The sequence below is a fragment of the Nematolebias whitei genome, chromosome 7 (assembly GCF_014905685.2).
Source record: "Nematolebias whitei isolate Nwh7 chromosome 7, NemWhi1, whole genome shotgun sequence".
Classification (NCBI taxonomy): domain Eukaryota; kingdom Metazoa; phylum Chordata; class Actinopteri; order Cyprinodontiformes; family Rivulidae; genus Nematolebias; species Nematolebias whitei.
Window position 1 is genome coordinate 30,867,428 of NC_056504.1, and position 15,317 is coordinate 30,882,744.

The following is a 15,317-nucleotide window of genomic DNA, read 5'->3' on the forward strand; positions in this document are numbered from 1 at the left end:
AACGAAGTCCAGATGACATGATTCAACCTTTTTTGTTGTTATATACCTGGATGACTGAGAAAACAAACTTTGTGTTAAATGTGTGTACTTTATACTTTTACTTCACTACATTTTACATCAAATATCTACATTTACACTACATTTCTATAATGCATTGCGTTACAAGTTACATTCATGTTGCAGCTTTTTGATTTGTTTGTTACTTTGAACCAATGGTGAGAGGGGAGTTGGTCCATTGAATCACTGCAAAGTGGGCAGGTAACGTTAGGCCTGCCTTCAAGAAGAGCTGGACCAATGACATATATTCTGGTATATACATCACTGAGCTGGGTGCACCTGCAGCACCACTAACACACTGAAATGTATTCCACCACAAGAGAGTCACCCAGAAGATACGCACCACCCATGGCCTTATTGAAAGACTGCTCAGTACAGCAGGACAGATTTTCTCTCCCAAAAGAGGCAGACTGGACTCAAAAATCTTTGAAAACCAACTTCTTCTGAACTTGACAAGAAATTCTTGCTGCAATATTAAAATGTGTCAGTTCATGATGTTAGGAGACAAGAGATATCTCCAAACGGCTCGACACTCGGGTCCAAGTTTTAAAAATGGTGTCAGGAAGTTAAAATATTGTTCAATATTGACCCATTACAAGGTTGAATAGACAGTATTTTAACTAGAGTTGATGACAAACTGGAGTTGAAATATCAGTTGAAACGATCAGATATTCCTTTGTTAGTTGTGTCTAATGCTCCTTTTTTCAGGCAGACAACTTTTACTTAAATGTGTTTACTGCAGTTAAAATGACACATTGGTTTTGTTTTGTGTTAAATAAAATCTTTCGAAGGTAAAATCATTCCTCGTTCTTATTTTGCTTAATGATATTTAACTCTGCATGTCATCCCTGAAATTCTGATGCACAGAATCATGAGTCCAGGTGTGAACGGTGTCACAGAATAAAAACATGTATTATCTGCAGCACTGATCATTAAAATGACACAACACTATTAATGTATTACAGAAAATATACATACAAAAGGCACACAATGATATTGTAGACCATTGCATTAGGTAACACATTCAGCAAGTACTTTAACTTTTAATACTTCAAGTATTTTTAAAAGCAAGTACTTACTTTTACTTAAGTAAAAATGTTAATGTGGTACTTCTACTTTTACTAGAGTATATTTGGGTCTGTTTATTTGTACTTTTACTTAAGTACAGTGTTTGAGTACTTTCTCCACCACTGGTGTTTTGTCTCTCTGTGACTCATTAACAGCAGTCTGTTATCTCTGACGTGCATCTGTGAGGAAAAATCATCCACTGTAACCATATGATGTCAGATAACCATTAACTTCTGACTGAAGCAGGATAACATGAAAAACACCAATCTTACAATGATGTAAGGTTTTGTCAGTGTTGCATTACGATGTGACAGTTGTGCTGTATTTGCATTATAGTCAGATTTGTCTGCACTAAATGCTTATAGAAGCAGCTCTTTGTTTCAGATGGTTTCAGATGACGAAAAGGAAGCTTCGTGTGCGACAAAAGAAATGAGTTTGCAGCCGACCCCAGCCTTGATAATTACAAGGCCACCAAACCCACTTCACTGACTCCAGCATGTTAGACTCTGACTGTTTCAGAATCAAATTACACCGAAACAAAAAGAGGCTGGGATCATCTGCACAACACTTCTGGGTGCACTTTTCTTTGTTTAAATGCATTTCTAGCTCTTATTTCTGTCATATTTATGCACAAACACAGTCACATGCAAACAGTCAGACAGCCTACGTAGACCCACTCACTGACACACCGCAGGCTCTGCTTGTAGAGGCCCCAGATGAAGTCCCCACACAGGTCACACCACGTGGGCTGAGCGTGGCTGCAGGGTTGGAAGTTGTGTCCCTCCCCCTTCTCCTCTGGGAGCTGGGGGTCCTGGGTGCTGCTCAGGACTCTAATGATGCCCACTCGGCTCAGCAGGTCCGGGACCTTTCCGGGGCTGATCCTCAAGGCGTTCGTCCTCTCCAGACGGGGAGGCGAGCACGGCGAACGTGTTTCGGCTAGTCCCACCTGCTCTCTGCTCGACCTCAGGTCCCGCAGCTCGATGAGCTCACCCCAAGACATCGTGCGCCTCATATGTCAGGCTTCGTCCATCATCACTGACAAACAGAAAGACAGAATTTACCAATATTACCAGTGTTTGTTTGCAAGATTGACAAAAATCGTAATAATGAGGTGTCATGCAGTGTCTTTTTGAATTTTTTGATTCCTATTGATTCATTCCAGACATGTCACACCCACTGCACAGGGCGTATCAGCATCAACACCAAAATGAATCTGTGCATGCATACATACATATATATATATATACCTTCACACATGCATGCATGCACATTTGAACACAGAACCCCTTGCAAAACAAACCCACATGAGCAAATGCATCTAACTGAATGCACACAAAATAAATAAATCTGTAAAATAAGTATATACTCAATATACACACACCTATCCACATACCCATACACATGCATACACACAAATCCTGTTTAACACGTCTGAAAACATGTCTTTTTCATTTAATCCAGGTTAATTTTTCCTCTCCACTGACCTTTTTTTTAAGCAAACAAACAAATCATGCATGTTAGTAATGTGTGCAACTTTGTTCAACAAGCATCTGGACTTGAATGTCTTTTTTTGGGTCATCTGCTGACGTCATAAATAGATAAAGTGTCGGTGTGGCTAGCCAAGCCAACCAGAAAAGAAATGTGTGAACACACCCTTCGAAAGTGTTGATAGAAAAATGACATGCTTTAATTATATATACTGTATTCCCATGAGATTATACACTGCAGTGCCAGCAGAAGGTGACGTCAGTGTCAACTACCCCACATAAAGTTTGAAGTATAAAAATAATTTGACAACTTCTGCTTCAAACAGGTTTCAGTGCTTTTTCTGTTTAATCACTGGTTTTCTTTAATGAGACGCTGACCCATTTGAACATTAAAATAAAACTTCAGGAAGCACTTAATGAGATTTAATCAACCTGTTCATCACATGAGAGGAAGGACAAACCGTTTGCACATCAGAAATTGAAAGTGTCAAACACAACTATTATAGTTTTTGACAATATAGTAGTTAAACGACTTGGCATTCTTTGTTGCATCTTCACCTAAAGTTAACTAAAGCCTTCAAAATCAAAAAGAGCATGTTATGCTTGAAGTCAGGCAGAGTGGTATAAAATAACAAAACTCACATTGTACATTGAAATATAAGGAAATGTTCTCAGAACTGAACATACAGTCATGGGAATAAGAAAATCCACCCTCTATAATGTCTAAGGTTTTATGTATTACACTTATACTGTATTTACACTTATATATACACTTATTCAGGTCTCTCTAGTCCCTGAGGCTCAATGGGATAAACCTGTATAAATAAAGGTTGAATGAATGAAAATGTATCGGTCGTTGCAGGTTCCAAAATTTGATCAGCAGCACCTTACACCTGAATCCCATGAAAGTAGCAACAAAATGTTTCCATACAATTTTTACATTACGGCTTCTTTTTTTGTTTAATAAATACTGACATGGTGGAATCTGTCAAAAACAAGATTTACTGATGGATCTTGTGATGCATAGTCATTATGAGGCAACATCATCGTCATGTTTAGCACATATCTGTCCACAGAGGGTCGTGCTGCTTTGAGGTTTTCCAGTTGGTTTATTAGTTTAGTTTATTGTTTATTTGTCATGTGCAGGTCAACACAAGGTCAACAATGCAATGGAATGCTCAGGACGAGAAGAACCGTCTCAAACCGTCTGAAGGACCTGTGGCTTTATCTGTTTATTTTAATATATGTATATATGTATATACAGTATATATATATATATACACATTTTGTCAAGTTATACATACAAACAGGTCCTGTCCTCTGAAGTTGTCTCATCCTTGGGACTTACTTGATATGTCCATCCATCCATTATCTTTTACCCACTTCTTCCATTTTGGGTCACGGGGGTCGCCGGTGCCCATGTCCAGCAATCACTGTGCGAGGGGCGGGGGACACCCTGGACAGGTCGCAAGTCCATCAACAGGGCCAATCTAATTATGTGTAAGCCAAATTATTTAGTGTAGTTTCAAAGTATATGACAGTTAAATACATTTTTAAATAAGGGGCAGATATTATAAGATTTTTTTATTTTTTGCATCCTTTTCATTCAATGTTTTTTTTTCTTTTTGATGAATTTCTTTTGTTTATTTTGTTTCTTTTAAATGAATGAATAAATAATAATAATAAGACATGGACACATTTGTTTGTTAAAGAACAAAATCACCACATAGGGCATGGAAATAACTTTAAAATAACATATATAAGTAGTAACAAGAAAAAGTATAAAGCATTTAATGAAAATTGTTGCTTTTGAATTTTGATTCACCAGAATTTTTTATTGGAATTTGCTTTGACAAAAATGGTACAGTACCCACAGGGGGAAAAAAAGGAAAATAATTTGACCATATGTTAAAATAATGTGTGCCCTGTAATCAGCACCACAGCAAGTGTCTCCAAGCTTGTAATTAGCTCACATGTTTAAAGGTAGTCACAGTATCAAGGTGTGTAACCAGCGCTGAACTCTGAGGAGAAACTTGAAAAGAAAATGATAAAACTATTGTTATATAAACATTTAATGTTAAAGCACGCTTTACAAACTAGTTCATATACTATTTGTCAGTTGTATTTTTGCAATGCAAGACATTTTATTAGTCAAGTCAGCTTTATTATACGTATTTCTTTTAAAACAATATTTTATTCATCAACTGAAAATCAAATGGAGGCTGAAAGTATAAAACAGAAGTGTAGCTACTTCAAAAATTCCCCTATTAGTTTCATTTTCTAACAACCATACATGTGTGTTTAATCACTTATCTATTTAGTTTAATAGCCAATTTATTACTTAAGAGTATTTTTATTTATTATTAATAACTCCATGCAAATGTAGGCTAATTAAAGCAAAAATGATAACTGAACACATCACTGCAGAAAACATTACTTTAATGGATTTATGAGGGCAAGGGGGAGAAACATTATATTAAACATGTTAACATGTTAACACATGCTTAATGTCTCAGCAAAATAAAGGCAGCAGTGGGAGTTATAAAGTTTAGTTGAACTTACCAGAAGAGGAGAAACCCGCCCTCTGTGGCTGCTTTGTTTCAGAACTTCTTCCATCCGAGGAGACGAGAGAAAAAACGAAGTTTGCGCAGAAATGTCTGACAGTTTCCGTGCGCCAAGACTGCGCGAGCCTCGGCTACATCTCCTGAAAATGACCTCCGGCTGCAGAGACGAGCCAAAGAGCAAAGAGAGAGCTGAAGGTGACAGCTGGAGTCACATCAGTGCGGACGGGTCGTTGTTGAAGGAGGAGGAAGCGGAATGTGAAGAAACAAGAGAGTGAAAGATGAGATTGTGCTGCGCCGACATCCGGAATGTCTCCACGCAGTGAAAGAGGGGGTGCTTCAGATCTGGAGAACAGCTGAGTGGGTGTAAAAGAAAAGTCCCCACCTCCCACCTTCCTGTCTTTACATGCAAACAAACAAATAAATAAATTAAGAACACAAGGCACATTGGGTTGATCTGAAATCGGCTCAGACTGCAGAACTTCAAAGAACCTTCTGCTTCTTTTAGATTTCACAGCGAGTCCTCCTCCATCTCACCCCGACTACCTGTAGCCATGTCTTTGTCTTGTTCCTGGCAGCTGCATTTATCCAGTATAACCACTGTCCCCCCTCTGGACGTGTCCAAACAGGGGCGGCCCTAGCCCGTTTGGTGTCCTGGGCGAACAACCCCTGTGCCACCCCCACCCCCAAGTCTGCACAACTCCCTCCACCCACCCCCCCCGCCGGTTACATGTCAATTAGAAAACCATGTAACATCACAGACACACTCAAAATGTCTTTGAATATTTTATTCAAGCACTTGAAATTGAAGAAAAATAAATCCATCCATCATCTTTACCTCCTTTCTTTCTTTTCAGGTCATGGAGGTCACTGGTGCCCATATCCAGCAGTTACTGTGAGAGGCGGGGGACATCCTGGACATGTCTCCAGTCCATCACAGGGACACAAAAAGACAAACTCTCTCACCTAGAGATAATTTAGTTATCAACCAGCCTAACATGCATGTTTTTGGTGTTGGAGAAAACCAGAATACCCAGAGAAAACCCATGCATGCACAGAGAGAACATGCAAACTCCACCCAGACAGGTCCATGGTCAGGATTTGATCTGACGACCTTCTTGCTGAGAGGCAGCAGCTCTACCAACTGAGCTACTGTGCCTCAGAAGAAAATAAATACAATAAAAATTAGGCATTTCTAAATTACAACATTGGTCAGTCAGGTCATCTGGACAGTTTTTTTTTTAAAAGAGAGACTTTTCGCCCTCCATCCGAAGAGCTTCATCAGTCTGAGGACTCACTAAGCAGTACACTCCTACAGTGGACCAACCAGTTTGCTGGTGATTAGATGGTTTCTGGTGGGCTGTCCTCTCCCCCGTCGACTCCTCCCAGGCAGGCACAGCCACAGAGGTTCATGCTCAATCATCCAGGTAAAACATCCAACAATGATCAGTCAGGTCATCTGGACAGTTTCTTTTCGTTGTTGTTGAGAGTTTCTAAATTGCACCAATAGACAAAAACTTTAGAAAATCTGTAATACAATTGTGCTTTGATCAAGACACAGAATGTACCTGCGTACTCCTTCCTCCACTTTAGGTCCCTCTATGTTCCTCCCTCTTTTGGAAACAATTGTTGACAACAGCCATTTCCATTCTCTTGGAAAGATCCACCACCATCTGTCCTTCCTGGTTTCTTTTTTCCTCTGATCACCACTCTCTCCTCCCTGGGAATTCTCTCTATCACTTCACCCAGATCCTTTCAAAATGTATTTTTCTCCTCTACATCACATCCAACCTGTGGAGCATAATCACTGACAACAATGAACATCAGACTTTCTACTTCTACCTTCAGGCACATCACTCTTTCTGACACTCTCTTCACCTCTACATTCTTTGCCAACTCTTTCTTCAGAACCACCCCTACTCCATTTCTCTTTCTATCCACACCAAAACAGTTTAAACCATTTCTGCAAGCCTTGCTGCCCTTCTACTTCATTTCTTGGACACATAAAACATCTACCTTCCTTCTCTGCATCATGTCAGTCAGCTCTCTACCTTTGCCTGTCGTTGTCCCCACAGTTAGAGTTGCCACCCTCAGTCCTGCATTCTTGACTTTCCTCTTCCTCCGTCTCCTTCCCTGACACATTTCCCTCCTCGCAGGCTTTGACTAACAGTAGCACAATTTACACCTATACCCTGTTTGTGAACAGCACTGGTGGCAGTCGTTGTTAACCTGGACCTCAACCGATCAGGTATCGTGTTGCTTAAATGAAATTGCATGTTAGTTTTGGCAAAAGTGTTGTATGTCAGGTGCCATTCTTGACACAACCTTCCCCATTTACCCAGGCTTAGGACCAGCACAAGAGATACACTAACACAGGGCTATGCAATTAAATTGCTCAGGGGGCCACAGTTACTGAAAGCCAAGAGCTCAGGGGCCGGACATCCAGCAGTTATTGCCATTAAGTAAGTTTGTTTAATGGTTTAAAATCTAGTTTAATTTAAAATGAACCCACTGGTGGGCCGAACTGAGTTCATCCGTGTGCCTGATTTGGGCCCCGAGCCGCCAGTTGAATAGCCCTGCACTAGCATGTTCTTCCTAGTGGCTGGTTTCAGAACGTCAAAGAACCAGCATGGGTAAAGTCTAAACTAGGAGGGAGATTAATTTAGGAGAGAGATTAAACACACAAATGATTAATTATATAATACTGAGTAGTGTTAGAAAATATCAGCTCTTTTGGCACATCATAACAGAAAGAACTGACATCATTTCTACAAACTTAAAGAAAATAGTTCTGGGCTGTTTTACAAAAAAAAAAGAACCACCTTTTTATTTGAGCAAAAAGTAAAAAGTAAGACACAAGGCAAAAAAATAAGTTGAAAACTTTAATACAGTGTGTTTGAAACAAAATGTTAAGGTCTATACTGGCATGTAACGATGTAAATAAACATGCAGAAAAAGAATAAAAATTAGTTTGTTAAAATGTGTTTTTATCTTACTAAGGCAGGTTTGCTTTGTATCTTTGGAATTTAAATTCTCTTATCAGCTCTCGGTCTGTGCAGTCGCTCCCTCAGGTTTGAATTTGAAGGTCCTGCTGGATCTTCTCCGTGGCCTCGACCATGAGCGGGCACGCTTTCTTGTGTTTAGGCCAGTGCTTCACCTGACACTGTCTGAAAGAAAAGTACGAGGCAGTAAACACTCCCTGTTTACACCAGCAGAGAAATCACTATTGAGATCTTCATTCCATGTCTCGTTCCAGAAACGAGCCCATTAATTATTTACATCTAATGGAGTTGGTTAATTTTTTTTGTTTGTTTTTAATTTGAGCGTGTAAAGGACCACATAGGCTGAATCTCTGCTTGTGCAAACACTTTGCTTCGTCTTTACATCCTCACCCAGAACTGCAGGACCCTACCTGTGACAGTACCACTCTCTTTGGCATTGAGAGCACCTTTTTGAAGCCTCTTTCCCACAGGATCCACACTTTGGTTTCTCAGGGAGTAAACTTTCCATCACGTCCAAGTTGTAAGTCTGAGCCAGCCTAGTTAAATTAAACATTTGAGTTCTTCCTCTGTACCTGCACCCACCACAGAGATCTGTGCATTCACCATTACCTCTGAGCCTGGTGTCTCAAATCACTGTCAGATGGGCTGAAGGTTTCTTTCACTTGATACTTGGCTATTGCTTTCCACTTCCCAGAATTCTCTTGGACAATATTGTTCCACATTTCAGGGATCTGGGCATTAGAAGAAACCTGTGGGTGAGTGCACAGGAGCAGAGATACAAGTACGTGTTCGTAAAAGTGACAGTACCTGTTCTAAAATTAGCTCTTTTTTTGGAAGGGCCGGGTCTGTGACAGCAAGATGGGCCAGGAACCGCTGGAGTTCAATCAGGTTCGGTAGCTGATCGATCAGCACATCTGTCATGAAAGCCCTGAGCTGTGGAAAATGTTACAACGATCAGAATACCACGAGCTACAGAGGCTGCAGGATGCTCAAGGAAGAGGACGAGAGGCTCATAATTGGAGGAAACACGTTAAAAACATCCACTGGAAACTGAATCTGTGCTCCAACAGGGAAGGATGTCGGATAGGATGTAAGAAGCAAACAAACAGCCACTTAAACATTTCCTAAACTTTCATAAGAGTTAACCGAGTTCAGGCGTCGGTTAAATAAAGCAACACACAAAGAGCCTGACACGTGGCTCTACTGTTAAAAACTCACACACAGCTTCAAGACGTCAGCACATATTTAATTAACCGTTTACCTTCAGAAGCTGATTCTTGTTGAAATTGTTGAAGTCGTATTTTCTTTGGCAATCTTCCTTAAGCAGCAAATTGTAAAGAGTCAGCCAGACCTGCCCGTCTAGTTTAGTCATCTTTAGATGGTCCTCAGCTGGAACCTTCTGCCATTCACCATTAACGTGCTTTTGTAGTTCACCTACAGACAAGTTTAGCAGTAGCATTTTAAAATCCAAACAAAATACAACAAGGAGCTAAAGCAGAAAGCCAAGTGGTATTTGTGATATTTTTATTCCTACTTGGAGTAGAAGTAGTGAAGTATACCTTTCTGGCAGCGACTCCAAGGGCAGGAGTCAATGAGCTGAACCAGAACACAGGGCATGTTGTGTGTGCACAGCATTCGGTTGATCACACTGATACTGTGAGGGGGAAGGAGACGTTTGTTTTCTGCACTTCTCACCAGCAAGAAGCCATAGCAATGTTGAACTTTTGTTTCTTAAAGTGGGACATTACCCAAGTCCCTGCATTTCTACATTGTGTACCTGTCAGTGTGATCTGTGATGTAGCGCAGCACCGATACAGCTTTCAGGGAGATTTCAAACTCCACCGCAATATTCTGCATCTGTAATTCCTTCACCAAGGCGAACAAACACCGTGACTGAAATATAGATTGAACACGGGTCCAAACTAAGTGAGAAGTGTTATTACCTCTATGGAGGATGTTTGGTTGTGCTGGTTTTGAGTATGGGCGCCTGGCCTGGTTGCTCCACTGGCCAGCAGGGTGAGTTTACGGTGGCAGTAATCCACCAAGTCATGAAGAGAATCATCAGCTGCGTCACATGAATCCTGCACAACCAAACACACAAAACATACTTAATAAAGTTTAGACACTGACCTGCTGAATCAACCCTGCTAATGATAAATAGAGCTATTTAAGCATTGACTGACCTTATGAAACAGTATTGTTTCAAGTAGGTTTATGACTGTTGCCTCATGATGGATCTAAGAAAAAGAGGCAAATATTTGACAAACTCCAAGCTGACCATCTTCATGTCATACCATCTTACACTCCTCACCACCATGTAAAGATGAAACGTGGTCTTGGGATTGAAGTCCTGAAGCTGACACAGGATGGGAAACACTTTCTGCTTCCACACCTCCACAAGGATCATCTCATGGACCAGGACAGGTATCTGCAAACAGGATTATGTTACTGATCTCACAGAAAATAGACATTTTTACATTGTGTATTTGTGTCATGGTGGCACTCACTTTTCCAAGCGATACCAGGAGCTCTTTGACAAACTCCTCATGCACTGCCGAAGCATTCAGTATTGCCTGCATGTTCAGCTTCTCAATATACTCATGTTGTCGGAACCATCTGTTAGAGCACAAAGAGGTGAATTGTGAAAACGTACACTTTATACGTGGTTACATTTTAAACCATTCTGGGCTTTTATTTTGTCTGCAACAGGTTTATTTCTTGTCCTTAGGGTCAATTGTGATAATGAGGAAGTATTAAACATTTGGCTTTCAAAGAGACTGTAGTGTGAGAACATTATTGCACATACAAATGTATCTCTCTTTTAATAAGCATTTGTCATTATTTTTACAGCTTTAGTGTGGAAGTTGTTCCTCAGCCTGGTTGTTCAATTATTTGCATGATTACGGTATATAAAAATATTTATGACTGTTGGGCATGTTAAAAGACATTCAAACAAAATAGTGCTTTTGCACAGTCATTTATTAAAGATTACACAACTCTTTAAGGTAACATGATGACTGACAGGTTATAAATAAAGGGCGGCTGTGGCTGAGTGGTTAGAGCAGTCGTCCTCCAGTGCAAGAGTTGGGGGTTAGATTCCACCAGCAGTCACATGCCGAAGTGTCTCTGGGCAAAACATTGAACCCCTCATTGCCTCCGATGTGTGTCCCATCAGTGTGAATGTGATAAATTCATTCAACCTTTATTTAGACAGGTAAATCCCATATAACAAGTTATAACAAGTCATACTTCTTTTTTTTTTTTTAACAAATAGGATGGCTAAAAAAAAAAAAGAAAAGTAACAAAAAACAGCTAGATTCTAAGGCAAATGTAGAAAACTCAAAACAGGAACATGTCTGCATTGGTCCCTGCCAGGAGTCCAACAGATTCTTAAAGCCACTTAGAGAGGTCAAGGTCAAGAGGTTCAAATCTTTTTGTAAGATATTCCAGGAAACAGGAGCGGAGTAGGAGAAGGCCCTTTTGCCTAGTTCAGTCCTCACTGAGGGAACACTGCAGGTAATAATGTCCTGAGAGCGCACTCCATAGCTGCACTCACGCAGAAACATGTAGGAGGAGATGTATGAAGGCAGCAGACCAAGAAGTGATTTAAAGATGAAAATGTACCAGTGAGAAAGTCTGCATGAAGTTAATGATGTCCAGTTAACCAGTGAATACAGGGTGCAGTGGTGGGTACGATAATCACAGCCAGTTATGAATCTTAGTGCACCATGATAGACAGCATCCAACATCTGCAGGGTTCTTGTAGGAGCGTTCATGTAAATAATGTGACCGTAATAAATGGAGGGAAGGAAAGTCACAGATACAAGGTGTTTTCTAGCATTCAGGGTTAGACAGGATCTGTTTCTGAAAAAGAAACACAGTTTAACTTTCAGTTTCTTTACCAAGTTTTCCACATGGAGCTTAAAAGAGATGCAAGTCGACCAAGATACCCAAATATTTACAGGAATCAACAAACTCAATGGGGACACCATTTGAGGATAAAATCTGAGGAAGAACTGCTGGGACCAACTTCCTATTTGAAAAAAGCATCCCTTTGGTTTTGTCAGCATTTAGGACAAGTTTGAGGCGGAACAAATCTGTCTGGATGTTGTTGAATGCAGATTTCAAAAGCTGGAAAGCCTTAGCAACAGTTTTAGCTCGACAATAAACAACTGTGTCATCAGCATAGAAATGTATGGATGCGTCAGGGATGTTTTTACCTACATTACGCATGTAGATTGTAAAGAGGGTGAGTCCTAAGACTGAGCCTTGTGGTACACCATTGTTGACTGTTAAATAACTGGAGGAAGTACCATTATGTTGAACACATTGTCTCCAGTCTGAGAGGTAGTTAGAGAACCAACCAATGGTGTGATCTGAGAAACCGATTTCTGAGAGTTTATGACACAAGATGTTATGATCCACAGTGTCAAAAGCTTTAGACAGGTCTAAGAAAAGTGCAGCACAATAATCCTTAGCATCCAGTGCTTCAACAATGTCATTAAGAACCTTCAGTGATTTGAGAGTTTATCAGTTTTTCTAGAACCTTGGCTAAAATGCAGAGTTTAGAGATTGGTCGATAGTTGTTCAGTGAGGTGGGGTCACCTCCCTTCAGCAAAGGAAGAACAAAGGCTGTTTTCCAAGTGTCTGGGATGGAGTTTTGTCTTATGGAGAGATTGTAGATGTGGGTCACAGGGACTGTGATGATATGAGCAGCCAGCCTTAAGAAATAAGGTGGAAGTTCATCTGGACCTGCAGATTTTTTAGGATCAAGATCTTTTAACAGTTTATTGACCTCACTGACTGAGAATGGAGAAAAAGAGAAGGTGTGATTAACTGAGGATTGACTTGTAGGAGGGATTTGATTTGTAGAAGTTTGATTATGAAGTGAAGTGGCTGATCTTCTGTTAGTAACTGTGTCAAATAAAGAACTAGAAGCAACAAAATATTTGTTGAAACAGTTCAGGATCTCGTGCTTATTTTGGGGGCTGCCTGAGAGAGATTTGATGGTTTTCCAGAATCTGTTTGGGTCATTTAGATTTTTGGAGGTCTGAGATAAGAAATAGTAAAGCATTAATAAAGCATTGGTTATTCTCTGTATAGATAGAGTGTTGTATGAGGACACAGATTTTAGTGTAAAGAGCTTTGAGTATCTTGATAAGATAGAAAGGTGTAAGTACAGTCCATTTACCATAATTTTAGTCCAACTAATCTAAACATGTTTGCTTAGCAGGACAACATTCCTAGATATCATACTAAAAATCAGATTTAGCGATAAACCATCAACAGACTGACATCTATTTTGTTTTCAGTCCGTTTACAGACCAGCAAAGAAAACTGAAGGTGGGGTTGCACTGATTGCTTCAGAGTCCATTATAATGGATGTAAACACAGTTTGTTCAACTCTTTATTCACCAAATGCCTTGTTAAACAGTCAATGAAGGTTTTCTTGGGGGAAAAAATTGCTTTCTTTCTCATGGTTTCAATCATAGACATATATACAGTTTCTTTGCAGCTACTGAGTTTCATAGTTATTTTATTATCATGCTAATCTTAATGCTAACTTTAGTTTACCTCGCAGAGCCCACCTCCCGGAGGGCAAATGTTTCCAGACTTTGAATGAACCCTTCAGCTTCGACAGGCAGAATAACAGACGTGTCCATTTTGATACACAAGCTCACTCTAGACGAGTTTAAAAATTCCCCAACAATCCGGTGAACTCATACGGCAGGAACCAGCCTTAGCAGTGCATGTTTCTGTGGTTGCCATGGTAACTGTTGACTGATCTCCGAGCAGTTTGTTACATCGCCACAAGGGGGCAACAAATATCCATGTAGAACTTTTGATCAGCCGAGAGTTGTGATTGGCTGCCTGTCCGTTGCTGGGCAACAACGACTAGAGCAGATTCATTTGACCTTAACACCGAATGTTACGTCAAGCAAAAGTATTTTATTACTACTAATGTAAGGATTATGAAAGCTTTATCATCCACTTTAATAAAAAATACATAATTTATTGTAATAACAGAACCGTCATTAGTCCTGGGCCCCAAACTTTTTTATAATTTATGTAAATGATCTATGTACTGTACCTGAAATAATGAAAAGTATACTATTTGCTGATGACACAAATATTTTTTGTGTTGGAGATGACATGGAACAACTGTTAAAGGATATAACTAATGAATTGAATAGACTTAAAATGTGTTTTGATGAAAATAAGCTGTCCTTGAACTTAAACAAAACAAAAATAATGTTATTTGGGAACTGTCAATCACACACAGAAATCCAAATACAAATAGATGGAGTGAAAATTGAAAGAGTTCATGAAAACAAATTTCTTGGTGTCATTATTGATGATAAACTCAACTGGAAACCACACAAATATGTTCAAAGTAAAGTCTCAAGAAATATAGCCCTCTTAAACAAAGCCAAGTCTGTCAAAGAAAAAGCATTACATGTACTCTACTGTTCACTAATCTTATTTAAGTTATTGTGCACAAATCTGGGACAATAATTACAAAACTACACTACAGGCATTAACAATACTACAAAAAAGAGCAATAAGAATAATCCATAAGGTGGGATATTTAGAAAGCACTAATACACTATTTGTAAAATCTAAATTATTAAAGTTCATTGACATAATGAAACTACAGACAGCTCTAATTCTTTACAAAGCAAAAAATAAACAAATACCAGAAAACATTCAAAACCTGTTTAAAATTAAAGAGCAAATTTATACGTTAAGGGGGGAATCACAGTTCAAAATATGCAAAATCAGAACTACTAGAAAAAACTTTTGTGCATCAGTAAGTGGAGTCAAACTGTGGAATATTTTGAATATTGAACTTAAACAATATCCAAACATAAAACCGTTCAAATTATCATATAAACATATGATTTTTGCTGGATATAATATATATATATATTATTATTCAATTATTGTTGTTTTTTGTTATTTTTTGTTATTGATACTTTTGTTTTTTGTGAAGTTAAAGGAATAATAATTGTTCATCTGCTATAGTTAACTTAGACACTATATTGATGGATAAATATGGGTTTAGTTGTTATACTGTATGTATGAATCATACATGTAATGAATGTAAGATTATGTAAGTGGTTAATGAGTGGGAATTTTGA

At 39.2% G+C, this 15,317-nt stretch overlaps 1 protein-coding gene across 1 annotated transcript; it reads right to left on the bottom strand.

Moving 5' to 3' along the window:
- Positions 1–8,240: 8,240 nt before the first annotated feature.
- On the bottom strand, positions 8,241–13,838 carry zmynd10 (zinc finger, MYND-type containing 10). Its single transcript, XM_037679377.1, has 12 exons — positions 13,750–13,838; positions 10,683–10,791; positions 10,487–10,603; positions 10,359–10,412; positions 10,119–10,256; positions 9,953–10,041; positions 9,735–9,829; positions 9,437–9,609; positions 8,983–9,108; positions 8,785–8,906; positions 8,586–8,711; positions 8,241–8,340 (listed from the first exon to the last, which is right to left on the bottom strand). The coding sequence occupies exons 1-12, from the start codon at positions 13,836–13,838 to the stop codon at positions 8,241–8,243; spliced, it is 1,338 nt and encodes a 445-aa protein (XP_037535305.1).
- Between the last annotated feature and the right edge of the window lie 1,479 nt (positions 13,839–15,317).

Bases quoted from the DNA above. Each gene is read 5' to 3' on its own strand.
- zmynd10 (XM_037679377.1), bottom strand. From the start codon at position 13,838: ATGGACACGTCTGTTATTCTGCCTGTCGAAGCTGAAGGGTTCATTCAA. The intron at 10,792-13,749 runs GTAAACTAAAGT...GTGCTCTAACAG, and splicing joins CGGGAGGTGGGCTCTGCGAG to ATGGTTCCGACAACATGAGT. The intron at 8,341-8,585 runs GTAGGGTCCTGC...CTTTTCTTTCAG, and splicing joins AGAGAGTGGTACTGTCACAG to ACAGTGTCAGGTGAAGCACT.